We start from the raw sequence: 15,729 nt of genomic DNA on the forward strand, positions 1-15,729 counted from the left end.
AGGGTCTCTGTGCATTTAATTTTGGAGGGTGGGGGGAAGCTAGTCTCAGGCAGTTCATCAGGATCATTCTTTTAAATGTGTTCTCAAAGCAGAAAGGAATTATTTATGCTCGAAGTGCTTCTTGACAAAGGGAATCATATGTGAGAGCGACTTCGAAGAGGGTTCTCATTTTGTCCCGTGCACGTAGCAACGTCAGTGCTCCAGTAAAGTGACCCTCCTTGAATTGTGACTGAACAGCAGCACCTTTAATAGATGAACTGAAATTTAAAAAAAAGAAACTATGGTCCTCTGGTTCCCTTTGATTCTGCTGAAACCGAAAGATAACAGTAAAAAGAAGAGCGAGCACGCCATAGTTTTTAAAATTTACATTTTTGAGCCTTGATTAAACTTAAAACCAGTCTCTGTATTGGCATCAAACTAACTGCAGGTCACCTCAGTAGACTGTTTGTTAAAGAGTTACCACCACTGTTTAAAAGGGGAAACTAGAAGCACATTGCTATCAAAGCCTTCTTTCAGTGGAGTATCTCATATTTTATGTTGTAAGCCCTATATTTCTGAGCTGACAAATGCTGAAGAATGATTTCTACTGGCACTCAGTGACAGTCTTGTTTTGTGGACTCTTTAGTATAATAATTTTCAATCAGGATCCCCTGAGCAATATCCGAATCCTTTTCCCAGATGCTCCTGTACAGCAGGGTCTTTGTATGCTCAGAATTTCGTCAAGGGATTCTGACATGTGACATATTTGCTAGTAATTGGTAATGACCCTAGGCCAGATCCTCAGCTGCAATAAATCAGCACAGCTGCACAGAGGGGCATTCATTTGCACCAGCTAAGAATCTGGCCCATGTCGAGGCCCTTTCAGACTGTTTTTGTCATTTGATTATGGGGTTAAAAAAAACAAGGAATTTAGAAGTGGCCAAAAAATGGTTTGCCATCTTCACTGATGTCCAGCTGACCATCTGGTATCACGAATGGAGAGCAATGGAAATCTCCTTCCGAAGCACTGTCTTGACCTCCAAACTAAGGCAAATGATGTTTTCAGAAGCATTCAAAAGACCAGCCACCTGTATCCTGGAGCTTGACCCTTCCCACTCCCTCAAAATTGGATTCCAAGAACTAAGGGCAGGCTCTACTGTTGGGAGGAGACAAGCTTGTCAGCTCTTATGCCAAGTGCCCTACAAATGGTCTAAAAGGACACCCCTAGCAGACTGTGCTGATGGAGTCACTGACAAACTCAACCGACATTTCCTAGTACAATCACAGAATAATACCAACAGCAGCACCTCATTCAGAAGAATGTCCATTGTCTGTTCGGGTGTGGCTCCGCCTGCCATCCTACGGCACAGTCTAGATTCACATGGGCGACCAATTGTTTCTTTGGAGTGAGAAGATGGGAGACAGCAGGTGAGAATCAGAGAGAGTCGTTCACTCTTTAAGAATGGTATGGAACGTACCACACCCAATACATGGGTAGAACTGGTTTAGTTGCTAGCCTCAGAAATTGGGGCCACATGGTTTAGTCCAGGCAGTCCATTGAATCCTGTGCTCCAAGGGTCAGGGAGAGGGAAGTATGGCCGTGCCGAGATGTTCTCGTTATGGCCCAGGGCAAAGGCAAAGATGCCCCCATTCCTTTCCATGTCCAGATGCGTCCTCCCAAACAGCTTCATTTGGGTTTCTTCGAACTGGCTCTCTAGATCTTGCAGGTTTAGAGCATTCTTGGCCCCACTCATGAAGTGCTTGTGGCTGGGGCCTGGAAGGCACATGGCCGTGGTGCCAAGATGGCTGCTCATCTCCTCCAGAGTTGGAGGCATCATGAAGCCTTTTTCATCTGGCTGGCCATTCTGTGCAAACAGCAAGCTGGCCGCCCTCCAGGCTGCGGGCTTGCGCCCCCTCCTGGGCCTCGATATTCGACAGCTCTGCCGCTTGATATGGCGGTGGAGGTGGTCGGAGCGAGTGAAGCTCTTGTAGCAGAATTCACACTGGTAAGGCCGGACACCCGTGTGAATGCGCATGTGGTTCTTTAGGTCGTAGTTGTGCACGAATTTGGCATTGCAGTGTATGCAGAGGTATGGCCTTTCTCCTGTGTGTTTCCGCATGTGGATTTTTAGCTTGTCCTGCCTACAAAACAAAAGTCACAGCCACCTGTTATCACTCGAGCATAGATACTTAAAGGGGTGCTGCCACATTAAGCCCCCAATTTAGCCTTTATTTTTTTTTAAATATACATAATATTAAAAAGGACAGTGCCAGGAAGGAAGAATGGTCTTGTGGTTATGGTATGAGATTGGCACTCAGATCCTAGCTCTGCTATCATCTTCCTCTTGACCGTGAGCAAGTCACTTAATCTCTTTCTACCTCATTTCCTCATGCTTCTCTACCACCCCAGGATATTGTCAGGAGAGATACTTGGGAGGCACTAAGGCCCAGAACTCAAAGGTATGCAGGCACCTAATGCCCACTGATTTCAATGTGAGTTTAACACCTATATACCTTTGAGGATCTGGGCCTAAGATGCAGTGATGAAGGATCACATAAGTACCTGGAGAAGTAGGTTAAAATTCATCCCTACCTAGAACTAATCCACCCACCCACCTGCTACAGATAATGTGAGTTGGTGCTTCCACTCCACACCCTCACTTTCTAGGCTGGAATCATTTGGCTCCAACTCAGTATCCAAAATATTGTGATATGTGCAAGTCTCTTGGGTTATTTGACAATCAAAACTTTGACATTAAATGCTAAAGGAGGAAACAAATTAAATAAGACCCATTTCTACAATGATGGATCCAAGAAATCATCCAGTGTTTAATGGCCAGGCTGAGGGACAGTGGGGGAAGAGTGATATTTATGTAATTACAAAATTTAAAAAAATAAATGAGCAAATCTGCATATGTATATCAAGTGCTTTGCAGCTGGACTTCCTCCCCCTAGCCATTGCATATTGCTCATCTTCGCTTGTCAGCTTTTCACAGAGGTAGTTACAGTCCCTGCCTTGGACAGCATCTTCCACCCAAACTTGATCCTAATACAAATAGTCAATAATAATAACAACTTTCCAATGCAGTTTAGTTACTAAAGTGGGTTTACTGGCGAGACGAGCTGCACAGCTTTCTGGGAAAAAGCATGGCAACACTGTCTGCTCTGGAAGGGTGAACTTCCACCCACCTACAGAAGGTCCCTAAAGTTCAGACCGGCCGTGGCTCCAACAGGCAGTGTATGTAGCTGTGGAGCAGACACTCAGGGTCTCCACAACCTGCATACTGCGGAATTGAGCCTATGCCAGCTCTGCATAGGCCATTGGGGAGAGGACATTTGGGGAGGAGCAGAGGCACGGCCATTAGGTCCATGCTTAGTGGGTATGGACTTCTTTTCCAGCCCTGGAGTTGGAAAAACAACCCTGGAGGGGCTGTGGAGCTACCCCAGGCCCTGCCGGTGGGTCGGATTTTGTTCCGCCCCAATCCCTGTACTGTTCCCTCGTGCAAACCCCATTTACTCAGGCTTTCTGTAGGCTGGTGTATAGATGTAAGATGTACCCCCAGGCTCCTCAAGGACGGCATTCTGCTCAGGCTCAGCAGTGGTGTAGTGGGGAAGGCTGGGGCTGGAGCCATCACACATCAGAGCAGATCGGCGCACCTAGCATGGAGCAGTAGTAAACCCTACCTAGTTCTATCTCCCTGCCACCCCCCAAATAGCCTCTACTGAGCAGCATCAGGAGGACACATCCCTGGCAGCATGGGTCCTGCAACAGTAGCCCTGTAACCAGGGGACACAAGAGGTGCAACTGTCCATGCATCTCTGCCCGGGATGGGGCGAGTGGGGAAAGCAGAGATATTTAACTTTCTGAGCTGACACCCCAGCTACGGTCCATAAGTCACAGCACGTAGTGACACGGCAGACAGCCACTCACATGGCTGCAGTGGTATCCAAGGCACCGATCACCTTGGGATCTAAGCCCCGATGGCGGCATCGCCACAAATGAGGCGGCCATGTAAGATCCCTGACCTGACTGCCTCTCATTCCAATGGACTAGATAGCATGGTGCAGGTCGGTATCTGGGCCAAGCGTCCCTACAGCACAAGAGCTTATCGCCATGGGAAATGTTTCCAGTGATGCGCAGATAATGATACCAGTGTGGTTAAACAGCGATAGTTATATGGTATAACTCACCGTGTGGGTGTGTTATAATGGAATAGCAGTGCCCCCATGAGGGCCGGGGGTGCATTACACTGGTATAGCTCTACCAATTTAAATATAGCTTTCCTGTGTAAACGAGCCCTAAGGTCCATCCTAACAAACATGCCGACTAGGCTCACTTCTATTTGACAAAAGGGAAGATCCCATAACACCAGCTCCACCGGGCACAGCTGCGGTCAACTCCGTGCAGGCTATAGGAAGCTCCATCTAACGGCATTCACAGAGCCTTCTGCTCGCTAACACACAAGACCAATGAGGCAGTTAGCCTCTGGCTCCAGCAGGGGGCAGTACAGAGCCACACCACAGGGACAGGGCAGCCTGCTTCTTCCAATGCAGCTGGCCTGCTTCATGGACTGGTGCCATGGCCCTGCCGCCTTCCTGCCCCCTTCCGGGCAGACGGACGAGGGAAGTCCCCTGAGGTCAGGGATTGCAATTGTGCCAGGTCCTTGTGCAGATAATGCAACAGGGCGGGGAGAATTTCCTTGTGTTGCCCCCAACTGTGCACCCATGTCAAACCCGGCCCAAGGAACTCAAGCACTAGAATTTTAGCTGGGAACAATTTTCGAACTCCCTTGATCCAGAGAATTTAGTGCTGGCGAAAGGTGGCAGATTTGCTGCCCTGGTGACTGAGGCTGTCTCTAGCTACAAAGGAGGCATAGCACAGGCAGATTTTTCCATACTGCCCCCACTGATCTATATCAACCACAGCACGATGGAGAGCTTCTGTACCCCTGCCAGAGGTGCCAGGTAATGCCAACGGCACACAGCTTCTGGGCCCAGTCCTGGGAAATACTGAACACCTGAGAGACGCTGGGAGACTTCACCTCCGAGGATCAGGCCCTTTAGAAGGGACTTTCCCTGGCTAGTGGAGTGATAATGCTTTGCATATTGCTACGTGTGTGCCACAGGTTCAAATCCTGCTCCTAAGCTTTCTCTTCCCAGGCTGGCTGTGGCTAAGAGCTCTGAGAAGGGAGTGCACTCCCCAAAGGCAGGCTGCTGTATTGATCACCAGCAACCACTGGTGCGGATTAGGGGTGGCTCACAAGTCAGTGGGCTCCCATGGGGGCAGGGACTGCTTCTTCCTGATGCCCCTGGAGGCAAAAGTCAAACTAAAGGGGGAGAGGAACCATAGAGCAATGACCCCCAGCTCCTCCTAGCAGGGCTGGCCAAGCTTGCAGCAGAGCAAATGCATCTTTTTTAAGGGTGCAGTGCTCTGTCCCCCTCTAATGGTGGTTGGGCCACATATAGATTGAGCCTGCTCCAGCCTTAGCTAACAGGGTCTTTTAGTTCAAGAAGTAGAGGCTTTAAAATCTCGCAGTTCAATCCCCCCAGGGCTCTCTAGCACTGCACATGCAGCAAATGAGAGGTTTCACTCTGCCCCATTACCACCGACTCTATGAAATTCTGCCTTTCCCTTGCTGTTCCAAAGTGTACACTTATTGTTTTCTAGTTATTTCATGTTCTTCTAAAAGCCACACAATCACACCCATCTACTTTCAGATCTTGCATCTGATCCCCTACATGTTCAAAACAAATTATTTGACAAAAATACAAACAAAAAATTAAATCATTTCCTATCATCAAAACCAGAAGTTAACATGCACTGGGAAAGAGGATGACTTTGGTGAGATCAGAGAGATAAAGTGGGTGAGGTAATATCTTCTACTGGACCAACCTCTGTTGGTGAGAGAGACAAGCTTTCACGCCACTCTCAAAAGCTTGTCTCTCTCACTAACAGAAGTTGGTCCAATAAAAGATATTATCTCACCCAGCTTGTCTGTCTATACCCTGGGACCAACATGGCTACAACTACACTTGGTGAGATTGGCACTGCTGATTAGTGCATCTTGGTAAAATATAATTTGGTGCTAAATCTTCCCTTCCCGTTATACTCCCAATGACCACGAGGTGTCTCACGAGCTTGCTTTTAAGTATGATGCTTCAACTTGTTAAGATTTTGAGATTGTTGCAGAATACGGATATGTACGTTTTACACTAGTTAGTTGTTTACAGTAATATCCCGGGGACTTACACAAAGATTTACAATTTGGCACATACACTATCTAAATTAAAGGATATTCTGCAGCTCCAAATTTAGATTTTGGAGATTTTTAAAAGCACCTATTGGATTTAGTAGCCAAATGACATTTATTTGTAAAATAAATATTTTTTTGGAAAAGTCTAAGACCAATAGAAATGTTTCCATGATTTTTTTAAAAATCCAATTGATTTTTTTCAAAAAATTAAACATTCTCCTACAGTGTTTGAAAACCCCAACATTGCAGCATAGCTCGAGATCCTAAAAAGTGAAACTGCCTTGCCTATTTAAATTGTCCAAATGGAGAGAAAGGCAGAAAGTAAACAAACTGCATACTAGTAGAAAGTAAATCTGATTTCTGAAATCCTTTCAGTTTTATTTATCTAAAATGTTTGTAACAGGAATAAGATTTAAATTATATTTATATATGCACACAAAAAACCTACATTAAAAGAACATTATTAAGGCTGCAAAGTCAAGCCCTCAGAAAGTTAGGAAATGCCAGAATTAAGGTTGGCTGAGGTAACAGAGTAATTGATAGCAGTAATTGACAGGGGCGTCATTTCAGAAAAATTCTTAGGGGGAGGGAGGGACAAAGTTATGTCAGGGTATAGAAGCTTATAGGTGATTAGATTATATTTTGCAAAGTGTGAGGGGGGACACAATAAGCAGAGCATATAGACCAAAGTCAGGGGCAAACCAACGACTACTTTTGCCCCTAGCAAGTGAGGCTCCTGGTAGTCAGTTGTCATTCTCACGTGGATCAGCACTAGAGGGGTATGGGCTTCTTTGCCAGTGGGTTTCACAGATATTTGCTGACCGCAGAGGAATGGTAACACTCAGGAATCTTGGGTTCCGTTCCAGTCTCTGGAGGGGAGTGTGTTCTAATGGGCACAGAATCTTCTGCCCACTCCCCCCTAAGGGTGACCGCTTCTGCCTAATCCCCTCCAACATGTCCCTGTCCCCGTCCTGTTCACCCCCCACCCCAGCTCTTTGTTCTAGTCCCATTCTCTAAACCTAGCCAGTCCCACTCTCCACTCCTCAGGCTTCTCATCCCAGGCCCATTCTCTTTGCCCAGTCAGGCTAGTCTCACCCCTCTGGACTCCCTATCTCAGTCTCACGCCTACTCCCAGTCTCCTTGCCAAGCCATTCCCAGCTCCCGCCACCCCTGTAAACCCACAGCTCCTTGTGCCCAGCGTCTTTGTCCAGCTAGTTTCAGTCTCCCCCTCCCTGTCCCTCATCTGATCTCCCCTTCTCCAACATTCTCCATCCCCACTGGGTCCCTGTGCCAATCTCCTTCCTTGGGCTTCTCATCCAATCTCAGTATTCTCCTCCACAAATCCTTGACAGAGTGTCTCTGCCCATCCAATGCCAGTTCTCTCCCCACACCCCAGCTCTTCCTCACATCTGTCTTCCCCCCCCCCCACTGGTTCTCAGCTCCAATCTCCTTGACCAGTCAGTCCCAGTTCCCTCCATCCCAACTCCCAGTCCATTTCCGTCTCTTCCTCCCTCCCATCAGCCTCCAGTCATAGCATAGGCACTGACTCCGTGGGTGCTCCAGCATTGGAGCACCCACAGGGAAAAAATAGGGGTGCTCAGCACCCACCGGCAGCCCCACTGATCAGCTCCCTCCCTCCCCCGCAGAGCCTTCTGATCAGCTGTTCAGCAGCATACAGGAGGCGCTGGGGGGGAGCAGGAGGAGCGAGGGCAGGGTGTGCTCTGGGGAGGGGGCAGAGTGGGGGCGGGAAGAGGCTTTGTGGGGATGCAGCCTTGGGGGAAGGGGTGGAGTGGGGTTGGGGACTGGGGTGGAGCGGGGAAGTGGAATGTGGGCTCATATGAGTCATAGTATCTCTTCTGCCTCAGGTTTCTTGTCCCAGTCTACTCCCGCATCTTCCCTGCAGGGTCAGCTCTTATCTCATCTGCATTTGAATCTGGCAGCCTCCTCCTCTGCCTAGGCCTAGCAGAGGGGTCACTGAGAGCACAGGAGAGACAGGCTCCCTGCTCTCAGTTCAGATGCCCAACCTTGGCATTGCCCAGAGCTGCAGTTGCAGGCAAAGTCCTACTCCACCGTGGTGGATGGAATCTTTGGGAAATTGAACTGCTAAAATCAAAGTCTCTACTGAGCATGTATGAACTGTGATTTTTCAAAGGCTTATAGCTTGGCCAAATTTGGGTGGATTTTCATGGGGAAGGCAAAACGCATCTCCCTGACACAAAGACAGTCACCCTGCCAAATGTCAAGTCCCTCCTCCAAAGCATAGGGCTTTTCAAAGAAAAGGCCATCAGAATTTTTTTAAATGGGCAAAACAATGTATTGTTCCCCCCAGCCTCGTTCTCAGAAACAGCTGGACCATTCTGGCTGAAATTTTTCAAAGCCGCCTGAGGCAGACACCCGGCATGGAAAATTTCACCTCAAGTGGTTAAAGTTTTGCAAAGTTATAAACAACTGAAAATGGAGTCCTATAATGAGAAGTATCAGTCAACCTTAACAAGCTACACTACAGCATACCAGTTAGGTTCAGTTGTCACTGATACTCTTACAATACAATATAAATTAAAAACAATATAATTTAAAAAAAAAATAATATTATAGTAGCATAATTTTTAACCTACCAGGATCCCTTTTCTTGACAGACACCTTGGGTGCCAGAATCGTATACTATAGATACAGGCAAACTGATTCAGACCATTATGAACAACTGTCAGTAAGATACAATCTGGATCCTTTAGCACATGCCTCTACAACGTGAGTTACAGGAGTATTCTATGGACAGCTGTTAATAGAAGCCAGTATGTTATAAAGTAGGAGGGTTTTACGGGCTTGTTTTTATATTTTTTAATAAAAATGATCAGCTTACTTTTTTTTTCTTTTTAAAGCACTTTCAGGTGATTTGGAAGCACCAGGAGATGCACAAACGTAACTTATGGAACCCGCGGATCTTACCTTTCTTATCCACCCTCTCTCTCTTTGGTATGTCACACTCACTGAATGCACCCTGTTTCAAAAGAGGCCCCAGTCCTCCACAGACTTATCTAAGTGTTTGCCTTTGAAAGTCCCCCTTGAAGTCAATGGGAATACTTGGTGCGTAAAGTTAAGCATGAGTCTTTGAAGAACTGAGGATTTAAATTATAAAATCTTTGGGGCAGGAAGATGTCTATCTGGGTGTGTATACAGCACCTCACACAGTAGGGCCATGATACTGATTAGGACCTTGTTTGCTACCACAACACCAATAACAACAACAAATAAAAAAAAGGGAGTCTTTCTGGCTTGAAGACCCTCTCCTTGAGAACTGTGGGCCTGGCTGGGAACAACATGGCTACAACGCAGCAAACAGGACAGCTAACATATTGTCAGTTTTCTCTAATCCTCCAAACCTTCAAAAACCAGACTAGAGTCTAAGCAATCTTCATTTTAAAAAAAATCAATGTCCTATTCAATTAGCCCTGTTTCTTGCAATCAGTTTTACACAGGAGCAAGAGTTCACAGAGCCAGCTGCAGAATTGGGGCCTTAATCTATTCTTTAGCTGGAGGGGATTCCCTGAGTTCTGTAGTGTTCCCAGAGCGCTGCAGCAACAGGTGGCAGATGTTTTCTCAGGAATCACAGGAATCCTTCCATGGGCATCACAACCATCCTAGTCTGGGTTTAAAAACTAATCACAACTGATCAACATCACACCAATATTACAGTAAAAACATACCTTGCCTTCTTTGTAACAGACAACCCTCCCCCTCCCCGCGCATTAAAGCTATTGCAAACTCATTACAAAAATCTCAAGGTTTTTAAATGCCCACTTTATTCAGTGTATCAGAGAGGGGGGGGAAAGCTTTAGTGTTGTGTGATTAGATGGTATGATCTCAGGGGCAGATCCTGCAAAAACGTAGGCATGTGAACTTTACTCAAATGAATAGCAGTCAATGGCGGTAAAGTTACATACCTGCACAATTCTAGGCAGGATTAGGGCTTTAGTTTTGCTTGACTTTCTTTGTTACCCATTTTCTAGCGTCTGCTTCTTGGATATGAATTTAGAAATCATGTAATATAGAATATCTGATGTGCGAAAGCAAAATGTGGAATACAGAACCCTTTTACTGCAGTGGTACAAAATCAGAACCGTTCATCCAATTCTCTTTGAACTCTGAAGTTTGGATAACTGGGTCCTGGATCAGAACCATCTCAAAACCAAACCTGTTTTGTCCATCTCCGGATTTAATATCTTCTCAATTGTCTGTATCATTGCACACAATACCACAAAAGAAAACACTTAGGGCCCAAGTCCTGAGTTCAGTGGGAGTGGTACACCCAGAGGGTGTTCAGCATCAGGCCCTTCCTGCCCAAACTGAAATCTGCCCTTCATCTTCAAATGGACAGGTGAGATTTTTAAAAGTACTCGGCCCTGGCCTAACTCTGCTCCCATTGCAGTTGGTGGAAAGCAGCCTGCAATGACCTAACTCCGGGTCTGTTAAAGACATTGGGAAAACGCCCGTTGTCTTCTATGAGAGCAAAGTCAGATCAAAGCTGAGCACCTTGGAAAATCTCACCCGACAACTTCTGGAAAAGCGATATCCATATTAAAGTGTGTTTGGAAGGAGCTACTATAAATACATGTGCAGCATTCAGTTCACTGGGACCTGGGCTTGGCTGAGCCCTCTAATTGCTACCACAATATAAATGATTAATAACAATAACGAGACCATTAAGTGTCATTTCTCATTTTACGGGAATTGCTCACTGAAGGGACAAATTCTGTCTCAGCTATAGGCTCAGCTCCCACGGAAGTCAATGGGGACCACATGTGCATCCCAGATCAGAATTTGTTCCAGAATGTTTTTCTAATGTAGCATCTTCTCCATGAACAAAGTCCCCTGGATGGCACATAAGCTGACACAAGCTACAGCATACCAATTAGGTACAGTTGTCAATGATACTCTTATAGCTGGTTGCAGATAGATATGCGTTTTGGGGGAGGAGTGGAAGGAGACACAGGATAGACAATGCAATATGGAACTTCTTACTGGCAGGCTGTTGGATCAACCTGCAGTATGACCTAGTGGTCAGAGCACTATACTGGGATGCAGAACCCTTAGCTTCCCTAGTCTGCTCCTGGATAGCTAGATGACCTTGGGCAAGCCACTTCACCTCTGTTTCCCCATCTGTAAAATGGGGATAATGATATTGACCACCTTTGTAAAGTGCTTTGAGATCTACGGTTTGTACAGCACCTAGCACAATGGGGTCCTGGTCCATGACTGGGACTCCTAGGTGCTATGATAACATAAATAACATGGATGAAAAATGCTATATAAGAGCAAGGTATGTCTGATAGGGCCTGTGAAGTGTGTCTGTGGTCTTAGCTACTTCCCCTATGGACAGTTATCCATAGCACCAGCACAACCACACCTGGTAGAAATTGGCATTAGTGGCAGTGGCCTCAACAGAGAGGCTGGCCAAACACTGGATGGGCATGAAAGTGTAAACAGTCCCTACAGGTCAGGGGTGAGGCATATTTGTAGGGCAGGTTGGGGAAGTTTGCACTATTGCTCCCTATTATGTAGCTAAATGGAAGTTGTATGTGTCCAGTGCTAACAATTCAGCATTTTTCAATAGCACTTACATGTAAATAGGTGTGGGGTGACAGCGACAGTAGGAACAAATTACCTGCAGTCATTAATTAACACAGGCAATCGGCCTTTCCCTTTAAACATCAGGGTTAGCCAGATCACATTGTCTACACTGGCCCGTGGCACTATGTGCAGCATATTGGAATGCGGTATCAGCTGTGTTCATGTAGCATGGCATGGAAATTTATTTTCAGGTCAAATCCCCATCATCTGCATAGACTGCATGTGAATATTATCATAGGGACAAAGGAAGAAAAGGCAGGCTGAGTACTGGTGCACCCCAGGTATCTGCCCATTGTCAGGCGCTCTGCTCTTCCGACTGTTCACGTTATTTTCAAACAGCTCGCTCACCCCAGCCTAACAGGGTTTTCTCTCCCTCACAGCCAGAAGCTGAAGTGCCATGCTCTTGTCAGAAAGCTTTATTATGGTAAAGATTCTACTCATTAGATATTAATTATACTCAGCAAGAACAGATCCAGGAATCTGTTTGTCTCTGCTCGTGGATTTAATTGGCCAAGCTTTTCAGAGAAGAGCTGCATGGTGCTGCATCAGATCTGTGTCGCCGACTTAGAGCACAATGGGTCTAATCCATGCTTATTTATATCCTCCCAGGGCCCTGCTGAAGTCAATGGAGGTGCAAAGGGTGTAAATCAGCACAGAATTTGGACCCAGGCTTGCTGATTTCATCCTTGTCTCCACTGGGAACATGAACCCTGTTAGAAAACCTGGTAACTAACACGTTATACTTAGAGAGAGAAGGTGGGTGAGGTAATATCTTTTATTGGACCAGCCTCTGTTGGTGAAAGAGACAAGCTTTCGAGCTACACAGAGCTCTTCTTCAGGTCTGGGAAGAAGAAGTCTGTCTGTGTAGCTTGAAAGCTTGCTTGTTCCACCAACAGAAAGATGGTCCAATAAAATATATTACCTCACCCACCTTGTTTCTCTAATATCTTTGGATCAACAGGGCTACAACAACACAGCAAACAATGTCATAATTAGCACGTTCTCAGCCTTAGTATGGACAAGGACAGTTGTGTTTAAACAGGTGGTAGCTGGTTGTGGTCCACACCCAGGCCAAAATCATGTTTAACCCGGTGCGAGTTAACTCACTTTCTAACACAATGCATAGACAAGGCTTGCCAGTGAATTACAAGAAAATAGAGTCCTGATCCAAATTCCACTAAGTCAACAGAGAGACTCCCATTGATTTCAGTGAGTTCTGAATCAGCCCCTAGATTATCTAGATAGCCAAAAACATTTTAGTCAGAAACATCCATTGATTTGTTTCACCAGTCTTGGTCACACACCTGTTTCTGCAGTGCTTCCACACTGGATTCCACATCGGTAAACAATGACCAGATGGAAAATGTTACATACCTTTATTTACACTCTTGTCTGGTTAGTAGCTATCTGGATAACCTACAGGCTGATCCAAAACCCATTAAAATCAATGGGAGTCTTTCCATTGACTTCAGTGGGCTTTGTCTCAGGCCCCTATTTCCTTGATATTCACTTTACTCTTAAGTTGAAGGAGACACATTACTTAAATGCCTGTGTCTCCATGGAGCGGCTTCACTGAGATCTTTCTCCTTGTCTACTAAGGCCCTAACCTGCCATAGGCTCACGCGTAGTAGGCGGTCTCTATGAAATAGCATTTATGGTTAGCAACCTGTATTGCTGGACTCAATAAATCCATCAGTGCTTTATTAGGGCGCCATCCCCCTTTTGTAGCTGCACTGCTAAATACAATGGTAATATCTGATGCACACCTGGTAAAGCGAACTTCACAGATAGTGCACATGTATGGCTTTTCTCCTGTGTGGGTTCTCATGTGCCGTGGCAGCTTCCCTGCCCCCATGATGACTTTGTTACAGATCGGACACTGCTGAGATGCCTTGGGCTTTATCTTCCTTTCTTCCTCCAGGGGCCATGGAGGAAACACTCCTCCCAGGTGGGTGGCACTTAGAAAGTTGAGATAAGCGCTATAGTCGTTCTCTGCCTTAATGTGCCCTAAGTGACCTCCTGGATTGCCGGCAAACATGTCCTTGAAGAAGTCATTAGGGAAAGGAGCCGGAGGGAGCTCCTCCTTCTCCTCCTCCTTAATCTTCCTCTTTTTGATCACCAGGTCCAAAGGGCCATTGTCCACTTGCTGCTCTTCTAGCTGGGAAAAGGAACTGAAATTTCCATGCCACAGGTGGGGAAAGAAGTCTGGTGTGAAGGGAGATAGGGCTGGCCTCCTTTCTGGAATGTTCGTTTTAGGGTACAAATTTTCCCTTAGTAATGACTCGATGGAAAAGTCTCGTATCATGCCCAAGTGGCCAGCAGAGCTATGGGCTGGGTAATGATGTGGGAAGTCTCTAGGTGCTTCTGTATACGTTTCTTCGGTAAGGTCAGACTTTGAAGGGCTTTGGTGACAGCTTACTTCTTGGACATCCGCGAGGTTCTCCTGATTCACAAAATCTTCCACTTCTTCCTCCTCCTCCTCCTCTTCATCATCATCATCTTCTTCGTCATCATCGTCATCTTCATCCTCTTTATCATCTTCCTCTTCAGCTTCTCGGTCAGGCTCCATGATTTCAAGGCATACATTGATAATGCACTGGATCTCCAGCATCTTGGCTGCGTTGAGGATGTGCTTGACGTTTGAGGTGGTGATGGTGAGGGTTGAAGTATAGGCAAATTCTAGGATAGCAGAAAGTGCTTCAGGCTTGACAAAGTCAATCTCGTAAACATAGGGCTGGTCTGTTAAAGTGCCAGTAGTGAAGAGTTTTTTAAAGTACTTGCTGCAGGCTGCAAGAACAGACCTGTGGGTCCTGTACTCCTGGTCCTGGACAATGAGGATGACATCGCAGAGTAGACCATCATGCCGCTGTTCATTTAAACCGCAAAGGACTTCACTGCTGTGGTTTGGGAATGGGATCCCAATAAGATCTTCAATGCCATTGGCCATATTCTCATTTAGAGCCCTAGAACAAAATACAGACAGCAAGGAATTAGAGAGCAGATCTCTGAGTATCCGGAAAGCTGACTGTGCCATGGTCACCTCTTGTCTCAAACACTGTAACCTTCTTCTCTCCTGCTTCCCCGCTTTTTGCTTCTCCTCTCTCCAAAATGCTGATCACAAAATCATCTCCTGCTTCCACTGCTCCCTACACATTACGAAGCTATGTGAGAGTCAAGCTCCTCAAAGCCCTCCATGATCTCGTCTCCACTTCCCCCTGTGCTCTCCACTTCCTTCTCCCAGTCTTCTCTCCCTTTGTCCCCTCTTTCCACTCTCAGCTTCAGGCCTGCTCTCAGGCTGTTCCTATGCCTGAGACAACTTCCTGTTTCTTATCCCCATATGCCTTCTTTCCTCCTCCACATCCCTCCTCCAGGAATCCTTTCCCACTGATTTCTCCCCAGTGATGTCTCCTGCATGCTCCCAGACCCAATTTGTTGCCCATGTTCGTGTTGCCTGAATTACACTATGACTATTTACATCACTATCTGAATAAATAAGAATAGTAAAAGCATGCCCGGTATTCAATGAATGACATGGCATGACCAGTTTCCTTCCTAACATGCAGTGTTATTAGCACTGTAACACAGCTATCCCATACTGCCTGGGCAGTAGACGATCCAATGGACATACACATGGAGAGCAAACAGCAGCATGTTGGGGATGTCCTACTGAACAGAGAGCTGGGCGGACTGGCCAACTGGCTAAGCAGCAAACCCAGTTCAGTGATCCCATCACTTACAGTGCTTACAGGGGAAAAAAACGTGCACCTGCCTTGGCCACTGGCAAAGGTGAGACATGGTTAGCTGCCTTCATCAGTAATTGAGTATTAGCCATGTGGCTTGTGGGCACTGACCATGTTTAGAACCAACC

The 15,729-nt window shown here is 46.3% G+C and overlaps 1 protein-coding gene across 1 annotated transcript; it reads right to left on the bottom strand.

Moving 5' to 3' along the window:
• Positions 1-1,484: 1,484 nt before the first annotated feature.
• Positions 1,485-14,808, bottom strand: ZBTB7C (zinc finger and BTB domain containing 7C). The gene is made up of 2 exons (XM_065406977.1): positions 13,628-14,808; positions 1,485-2,121 (listed from the first exon to the last, which is right to left on the bottom strand). Exons 1-2 carry the CDS (start codon positions 14,806-14,808, stop codon positions 1,485-1,487), a joined length of 1,818 nt encoding a protein of 605 aa, XP_065263049.1.
• Between the last annotated feature and the right edge of the window lie 921 nt (positions 14,809-15,729).

The sequence above is a fragment of the Emys orbicularis genome, chromosome 6 (genome assembly GCF_028017835.1).
Source record: "Emys orbicularis isolate rEmyOrb1 chromosome 6, rEmyOrb1.hap1, whole genome shotgun sequence".
NCBI classification, from domain to species: domain Eukaryota; kingdom Metazoa; phylum Chordata; order Testudines; family Emydidae; genus Emys; species Emys orbicularis.